The following is a 9,478-nucleotide window of genomic DNA, read 5'->3' on the forward strand; positions in this document are numbered from 1 at the left end:
TACTGGCTTAAGCTCAAAATGAGGCGCCTAAATCACTGGCCTCACTATTCCGGGGTTAAGTCCATGTAAAATGGGCACAGCGTAATCTTTAATGGCCTTGTTTCTGTCATCTATTAGTATCGGTTAGGGGACAGGGATGTTGGCATTTGCTTGCTGCCCATTGTTTCCTGCTGCCCCTTCTACAATTTCTCCCACTCCTGCTAAGCCTTGTTGTTCCCTTCTCCCGGCTCGAAATGTTCTTCCAATTTCAGGATCTAAAGGCAGCAACTCCAAGTCTTGTAGTGGATTCATGCAAATGGTATAATAACCTGAGAAATTAAGAACCAAACGAATGAGATTAAAATAAACAAACGAAAAACAAATTGACTCCAACAAATTTTTTAATGATTTCAATCCCCGGCAACGGCGCCAAAAACTTGTTGCATGGTATTTATGCTCGCAAGTGCACGTGTCGCAGACAAGTAATAAACAGTGAATAAGAGTGTCGATCCCACGAAGATTGAATCACCAAAAATATGTGATGGGGGTTGTATATTCAACAGAACAAGTAATGAATGAATGTGGCACAAATTCACTAAAATGATGTAAATAAAATGGATGCAAACGAAGTGTAATCTAAATGGCTAACAGTAACAAGAACGTAATGATGGGCTGTAATGCAGTGGTGAAAATGAGATAGGTCTGCTAACTTCCCCTCAATTGCAAGTTTGACTCAAATGTTACCTAGAATGCTGCATCATTTTACTCTCCCTGTCACAGAAACTCCTTGATTGCATAAAGTTCTTCCGAATTAATTATGACTAAGGTTCCTCAAGCCATTTCTAACATATTCCTATGTGAATCCAGCTCTCGGAATGCAGATTTAAGCTCAGGTTTCAATAAGTTATGCAAGGTGAATAATATATTCCTATACCATCCACTAATCAACAACTCATCAAGTTTATTGAACAAACATCATTCATGCTAATCCGATTAAAACTAACCCTTCCAGTATTAATCTTAATGTTGTATCCTAAAATTGATGGCCAGTCAAGAATAGAAATAGATATTAGGTCACATGAATGAACAGGAATAGTAAATTAATAGCATCTCATAAACAACTTGTCATTCTTACAATCTTGGTTCCATTAGCAAACCTAGCTAAAGCAAATTAGTTCATAACAAGATTTACGAGATTCAAAGCTCTAGCATAATCCATAGCTAAATTAGTAGCTAAATAACAAAAGCGAGTTAAGCTAACAGAAGAAGAATGAATTTCAGCTGGATCTTGGATTCCTCTTTGTCCAGCCAAAATGTCCTTCAACCTCCTGCCTTCTTCCCTTCTTCTCATGTTTCTGAATCTGTTTCTGGGGCTGGGTACTCTCTGTATTTCCTCTATTCCTCAGCTCTCATACTAAGCCTTTTCCTCTCTGGGTAATACACTGTGTGTTTTCTGGAGAGGGATGCTCTGTGTATATCTCTGTAGGGAATGCTCTTTGTCTTTCTTTTATTTTTCAGCCTCATCTCTCTCCTCTCTTTTTCCTAGCGGCTGCCCCTTTGTCTTAAGAAAATATTCCCTTCTAGGGCAACACAAGGGCTGAGGTGTCACTTGATGATGTGCACAGTGGACCATAATGACACATGCTCAGCTAGCTCACACGGATTCCTTTTTGTCTGTTTTCTCCAGCTAGTGCACTGATGTCAGTCATATGCCAGCTGTTCCCAGAATGTTGCCAGAATGCCGCAGTATTTAGCTCAGAAATTTCCTGCAAAGTGTGCACACAGCCTTAGTCGATTTTTCACCTCATTTTACTTCAAAAAATCATCAACTTTCACTTCAAGAGGAGCACTAGTACGGAATTAAGCCAAAGTAAGTGTAAACTATACAAATCTAAATTAAAACACACAATAAACTAGAAAAATCACTCTTGGTCACGCAATTTTGAGCTATAAAACCATTGGATAACTCTAATTTCTTAGAGTTATCACACCCCCAAACTTAGAATGTTGCTTGTCCTTGAGCAAAACAAAAGTGACAATAAGACAAGAAGAATGAGCTAAAATAGAAAAAGCTAATGCATACTTTGTGGATGAATTCTCAAGAGATTTTTGTGTCCTTACTAAACGGGTTAGAAGTACAGCCTAAAGAAAAACATGATTTCCAGCCAAGTGCTGATCTCAAATTCAAGAGATTGCTTCGTCTCTACTTGGACCTTTCTTGTGTGTGTGTGAACAACCAAGTGCCAAATCATCAATGTCAAACTAGTTGGGGCCATGCGCATGTGTTCTACATCAAGTTCTTCTTATTATAGGTTTAAACCCCATAAGCTTGCTTTTCTCAACTCTCTCCACTAATTTAAATCAACACACCACCAAGGATCAATAGGAATTTTTAGGCTTGCAATGATCGGCTCGGATGAAGGTAGAACATGAGATGATGGTTTGGCTCAATTCACCCCTTAAAGCACATCAATAATTCTAGGACCTCAAGAAGCTCAAATAGCATTCCCAAGTAACTCCCCCAAACTCAAGTTTTGCTTTCCCTTGTCCACTATATTTGCTTTTATTTCTAAATACCCTTTCATTATACCTTTTTTTTTTATGAACTACCAAGAATTGCCAACTTGCCTTTTTATGCGAATGCCAACATTGGTGATGAAGTCACCCGGTTACTCAACAAGTTACAAATCAAGGCGCTTTTCTCTCTCTTTTTCTTTTGCTTGCTCTTGCCTTGGTCTACTGTTTGACACAAAAGTGAACTTGGGGCTCATGCTCAATCCTAGTTACTAAGCATTCCAAAGTTTTTTTTTTTTTTTTTTGAACAGGAATACATACTAGACATTAAGAGCTCAAGTGCCCTCTGCCCCCAAACTCAAAATCAACATTGTCCTCAATGGTGCAAGAGGAGCAAGAAAAGAGCAACAACAAAAAAACTTCATTCAACCGCCACCCTACCTCCCACGCGCACATTTTATATGAATCCTAGAATGTTGACATGCATAAGGATGATGGGTAGAAGGTGGGAATGTTATTGCAACAACTAGGCCAAAGATAAGGGTTACAAGGAAAAGGGGATATATAAGCTCAGTGGGGTATGCTAAAGATATGTTGAATTAAGGTCGGCCACAAAGCTCAAATGGTCCAAAGATAGCCTAAATCATTTTCTTGGTAAAGTGTTAATTTGAGATTTCACCTCAAGAGTTCATCAAGCAAGTTCTAGAGCTTATAAATGGTTTATATGAAAATGAAGTACATGCACAAGATCTTACCCTAGGTAAGCACCGAATCAATAACACAAGGTAGCATGCATAATGGGAAGAAAAATCACAAGCCAAGAGATAAGCAATCAAAAGACTCAAAAATCAACACAAGGTGATATCAACTTTTTCTAAAGGCTGCACCTAACCTTATCAGTATTCATCATAGGTTCAAGAGAAAATGCCACAAAGCACATCAAACATCAAGAAAACACAAGACTCTAATTTTTTTTTTTTAAAAAAAAAAATGCAAAAACAAACAAAGATATATACAAAGACAACCAAAGTTCTCCCCCCAAACTTATCAAGCACAATATTCTCAATGTGTAGGCAATCAAGAACACAAGAAAAGGTTTAAGAAACTCCCCTATGTTAATTTGGAGCTTAGGCTTCAATGCTTGCTCGCTCTCTTGAATTGAATCCATTCCTGAAGCTTCAACGATTGCACCTATAAAAGAGACACACTAAAACAAAGTAAAAAGTTCTAAAAAAAAATAAAAACTAAAACTTGAAAGGAAGGAAAACAAGAAAAGGTTTAGAAAACTTGGGTTGTCTCTCACAGAGCGCTTGCTTTAACATCTTCAACCGAACGTTTAGGGAGGCGCTCATTCAAGAGTGGCACCCGCCCACAGTAAGTGTCATACAACACTACAAATGGGTCTTTGATTGCGATGCCCTCAAGCTTGGCATGATTTTTACAATTTAGGCACGTTGCATCAACAAGATTTGGCTTCGGAAGGTGATGGGCTTGATTGGAGAACTTCATTTTTGGTTCGGGCTCATAAAGAATGCAGTATGGTGGCGGTGATGATGATGGCCAAAATGGTTCGGATGGCGGTATGGATGTTAGAACAATTGACGAGCTCAAGTCAATGATTTCTTGTTTTCTTTCATCCTCCTCTGACGACTCTTGCACCTAAAATTTCCCTATAGGTCCTTGGAGTGTTGTTTTGGCACCTAACCAAGCTAACTGCTCCATGGGTTCATCTTCAGGCTCGTCCAAATCTAATGACGAGGATAGCTACAACAAGTCTAAATGGCTGCTACTCTCAAGCTCTTTAGCCACCAAAAAGTTAATGACTGATATTGCAGAACATTCCTCCACCTTAGTTGGAAACTCCATTGCCGTAAATACATTAAATGTAACCTGCTCATCCTGCACTCGCATGATTAGCTCACCTTTTTGCACGTCAATTAGGGTATGGCCTGTTGTGTGGGAAAATGTGACGGACGCGTGGACGGATAATAATGCGACACGTGGCCCTGACCACTCCCCACCAATCAGAAAGGCCTCGACGTCTACAGACCCCTCCTATTCTGCTGGACAGCGCGAAGCCCAAATTAGGACGATGATCCCTTATGGCGTCGACAGATCGCGTCGTAGGCATGAAGATCCCTCGGCCACAGGAAGGATCCAAAGTGGACGATTGGGCCAAGCTGCGCTGACAACGAGGGGAACGTTCTTTAGAAGACATGACGGGTTGCGTACTTAAGTGGAAGACGTCTGCAGGCATTAATTGCAAGCTCTCAAACCGCCCCACATAAGGGACATAAAAGTATTACGGAGAAGCACAGAGCCGTAATAGGAGACTAATTGGCTAAGTGAACAGTGCTGATTGGTGGATTACGTCTAGGCCTACCAAAAGAGAGCACTTGAGTGCTTCTACCTATGAAGGAAACCCCCTAAGCGAAGGAAGCCCAGTATAAAAAGAGAAAGACCCCAGTAAGGAAGGGGTTCGAAAAATAACCAGAAAGAAGAGCAATGGCTGTAAAATGTTACCTTCTAAACATAAATACAAAGTCACAGTGGATGTAGCTCTCGTTTTATAGAGTGAACCACTATAAAAATTCCTTGTGTCATTTGTCCATGTATGATTTAGTTAACACACAAACACACATGTTCAACAAATCCACACACGTTTAATACACCCACGGCCGGTAATCCAAAGGAAAACTAAGAGGTATCCCAGCCGGTTTTTTGTTGGCAAAAATTGACCGTCAACAATTGGCGACTCCGCTGGGGAGCGAAAGCGTTTGACCCCCAACAACATAGTTATAAATCGCCATCCATCCAGGGAATATCAGGATGGAAGAAGATCTATGACCGGTCGAAAATGAAGTCCCACTTCCAGACGCACCATGGCCGGACCCGATGCAAATGCAGGCCCAACTAACCACTCTAACCGCGCTGGTATGTGGGCTAATGACTGTGGTGGAGCGCTTAGATGGAAGAAACTCCATGCCGCCATTAGAAGACGCCCCGAGGCCGCAGGGACTTGCTGTGGCTGGAGATCCGAACTACGGTGACCACCCACATATCCAAGAAGGAACCGGAGATAGTGAGAATCACCGGGGCCCTCCTAGGCCTCGGCCTTCCCAATCCCCCGCCAGCCGTTTGGGGCGGCCGGACTCCGAGCTCCCGAGGACCGGGTACCGAGAGGTCCAGGAAACTCCAAGGTGCTATCCCGAGGCGGACCCAACGCTCAGAGAGCAGAAGCGTCGAGAGTAGCCGGCTCGGCCATTTCGACAGAAGAAGCACGCGCCATCATGGAACGTATGGCCAGCCTAGAGCAAAAACTGACAGGGGACGTGGCGGGACTAAAAAAGAATATAGGTCGTGTGGCTGAGGTGGTAAACGTCGATATCACGCCCAGCTGCACACATGACCATCCATTTACCGAAGAAATAATGGCGCCCCCTCTTCCCGATAAATACAGGTCGCCGTCAATCCCACCGTATGACGGGCGAGGAGATCCCGATGACCATTTGGAAATGTACACGGGGCACATGCTCTTACACGGTTACACCGAGGAGATCATGTGTCGAGCCTTTCGAAACCATTTGACGGATTCTACCCGAAGATGGTTCCGGACGTTGAGGCCAAACTCCATCTCAAGCTGGGACGAGCTGAAGGAAGCATTTTCCCTCCAATTCATAGGGGTCAAAAAATACGTCCCCCCAAAGCAGAATCTAACGATGATATACCAGTAGCCGAACGAGTCACTAAAAGAATGGCTCGTGAGGTATGGGGAAGCTGTCGCCACCACGATGGACATAACAGATAGAGAGGCCTTGATGGGGGCCTTATCTAGCATGAAGAAAATTACCCCATTCAAAAGAGAGCTGAACCAGAAACCTCTGTCCAGCTACAAGGAGTTTTTAGCGCGAGCACAGGGGTACATCAATGCTGAAGAGGCGGACACAAATGACCCCGAGCACCGGACCAACAAGAATAAAGGAACCGAGCAAGGGTCGACGCCTGCGAAACAGAGACAAGCAGCCCGCCGTGACGATGAGCGCTCCAGAAGCCAAGAAGCTGAGGCACGAGGATACCCGTAAGCCTCGACTGTTCCAAAAATATGATTCCTACCACGAGCTAACGGTAGGAGTCGAGGAGGTCTTCAATCAGGTCGGCCGCAGGAACTTGCTACGCCGATCAGATCCAATGAAGTCAGACCCCAGCCGAAGGAACCAGAAGAAATTCTGTAGGTTCCACGGCGATGTCGGACACCACACCAACGATTGCGCCGACCTCAAGGATGAGATCAAAAGAGTGATCCATGAGGGAAGGTTACAAAAGTTCAGGGCCGAGCGGAGACCCTGAAATGACGGGCGCGGAGGGCAAAATGACGGTCGGCGTCGAGAGGATAACCAGCGCCCAGAAGACCGAGAACCCGTCGGCGTCATACGGACTGTCCTCGGTGGTCCTTATATAGGAGGAGACTCAAGGAGGTCTCAGAAGGACTACGCCCACGAGGCCAGGGGGTTTATCAGGAGCGATTATGGAGCGTCTCCGCTGCAAAAACCCCAAGGTACAGTCACACCGACGTGGCCTTTAATGAGGATGACGCCAGTGGGGTTCACTTCCCCCATAACGACGCCTTGGTGGTGGAAGCCATGATAGGAAACCACACCGTGTGCAAGATCCTGGTGGACAATGGGAGCTCGGTGGACCTCCTATACTCTGACTGCTTGGAGAAAATGGGGATCCAAAAGGAACAATTGGAAAAAACCTCCCGACTGCTATATGGTTTCACTGGGGACTCCGTCATCCCACAAGGGACTATCTGGCTACCCATAACCGCCAGAGAAAAACCTCGGTAGGCAACTACAATGGCCAACTTCGTGGTCATAAAAGGAGGCTCCCAGTATAACGCGGTAATCGGGAGACCAACCCTCCAGGCATTGAGGGCAATAACCTCCGTCTACCACCAAAAGGTCAAGTTCCCCACCCCAAATGGCGTAGGGAAAATGAAGAGCAACCAGTATGAAGCTAGGGTTACGTACTCTGATGCCCTGCACGGATACGGCCAACCAGGGAGACAGGAGGCAAGGATGGTTCACTAGGGCCTCATCGAGGATATTGACCCCAGGATCCCAGAGGAAGTCACATGGTCTCAACCCATCGAGCAGTTGGTGGAAATCCAAGTTGATGAAGTCGAGTCCACCAAAGTGCTAAAAGTGGGCTTGGGCTTAGCCCCATCACTTAAGGGTGAGATCGAAAACTTCCTCAGGAAGAACCTAGATGTTTTCGCCTGGAATCATTCTGACATGGAAGGGATCGACGCCAAGGTGATATGTCATTCCCTAAACATGGACCCCTCATATCCGCCCAAGCGCCAGAAATGTTGACCGATGAACCCCGAGAGGTATGAAGCGCTGAAAGAAGAGGTCGACAAGTTAATAAAAAACAGGTTCATCCGGGAGGCCCATTACCCGCATTGGGTATCAAACCCCGTTTTAGTGATCAAACCCAATGGGAATTGGAGGACATGCGTCGACTTCATCGACCTCAACAAAGCCTGCCCAAAGGATGGCTTTCCACTCCCTCGGATAGACCAAATGGTCGACGCCACGACAGGACACTACTCTGGGTACAACCAGATCCCCATGCATCCAGCCGACGAGGAGCACACATCCTTCATAACCGACAGGGGCCTCTACTGCTACAAGGTGATGCCCTTCGGCCTAAAAAATGCAGGGGTTACCTATTAGAAGCTTGTGAATAAAATGTTCGCTCAACAGCTCAGCAAAACAATGGAAGTCTATGTCGATGATATGCTTGTAAAAAGTTCCAGGGCTAGCCATCACGTCAATCATCTGGGGGAAATGTTTGGTGTGCTGAGAAAATACCACATGAAGCTCAATCCCCAGAAGTGTGCCTTTGGAGTTGGGTCGGGGAAATTCCTCAGCTTTATGGTCAGCAACCGTGGGATTGAAGCTAACCCCGAGAAAATCAAAGCCCTACAGGATATGTGGTCCCCGACAAAGCCAAAGGAAGTGCAAAGATTAACGGGATGTGTCGCCGCCCTAAATAGGTTCGTATCAAAGGCGACCAACAAATGCGTCCCCTTCTTCGACGCTTTGAAAGGAAGCAAGCGTTTCGAGTGGACACCCCAATGTGAAGAGGCCTTCCAGAAATTGAAGGAGCACTTGGGCAAGCCCCCAATTTTGTCAAAACCAAATGTCGACGAGGAGCTTAGTCTATACCTCTCCGTGTCCCAACACGCCATAAGCTCCGTATTAGTAAGAGAAGAAGAAAGGGTGCAGTTGTCGATCTACTACGTGAGCAAAAGGCTCGGTGACGCCGAGTCAAGATACAGCGAAATGGAGCGCCTAGCCGTCGCCCTGATGGTAGCTTCAAGGAAGCTTCGGTACTATTTCCAGTCTCACACAATATGGGTTCTCACCAACCACCTGCTAAGACAGGCTCTACAAAAGCCCAAAACTTCCGGTCGACTCCTCAAGTGGTCGGTAGAATTAAGCCAGTTCGACATAAAATACGTGCCAAGAACTGCGATCAAGGGCTAAGCACTCGCCGATTTTCTGGCTGAGTTCTCTCATAGGCCAGCTCCCGCTGCATCTGAGGAGGTCGAGGTTACAAAATAGAAGCTCTACATGGATGGGGCGTCGAGCGAAAATGGGTCAGGAGCCGGCATCTTATTATCAGCCCCAAAGGCCACAAAATTACCTCGGCGGTCCGATTCAAATTCAAGGCGTCAAACAACGAGGCGGAATATGAAGCATTAATTGCCGGACTACGGTTAGCCAGCCACCTGAAGATCGAAAGGCTCAACATTTTCAGCGATTCTCAACTGGTCATTGCGCAAGTAAAGGAAGAATACCAAGCGCACGGCGAGAAGATGGGAGCGTACTTGAGAAAGGTAAAAAAATAACTCGTTAAGTTCAAAAACTACGAGATACTCCAAATACCACGAGCCGAAAATGTGAACGCCGACGCT

General features: G+C 45.3%; 1 protein-coding gene across 1 annotated transcript in view; it reads left to right on the plus strand.

Annotated features, from left to right (window-relative positions):
* The first annotated feature begins 7,349 nt into the window (after nucleotides 1-7,349).
* The window catches only part of LOC21407623, a 2,480-nt gene continuing 351 nt past the window's right edge, over nucleotides 7,350-9,478 (plus strand). The window contains exons 1-4 of the mRNA XM_010098678.2: nucleotides 7,350-7,565; nucleotides 7,650-7,808; nucleotides 8,262-8,986; nucleotides 9,166-9,400. Coding sequence (XP_010096980.2) covers nucleotides 7,350-7,565; nucleotides 7,650-7,808; nucleotides 8,262-8,986; nucleotides 9,166-9,400 — 1,335 coding nt within the window. The remainder of the gene's footprint in view (nucleotides 7,566-7,649; nucleotides 7,809-8,261; nucleotides 8,987-9,165; nucleotides 9,401-9,478) is intronic.

Source organism: Morus notabilis, unplaced genomic scaffold (assembly GCF_000414095.1).
Source record: "Morus notabilis unplaced genomic scaffold, ASM41409v2 Scaffold203, whole genome shotgun sequence".
In the NCBI taxonomy this organism is placed as follows: domain Eukaryota; kingdom Viridiplantae; phylum Streptophyta; class Magnoliopsida; order Rosales; family Moraceae; genus Morus; species Morus notabilis.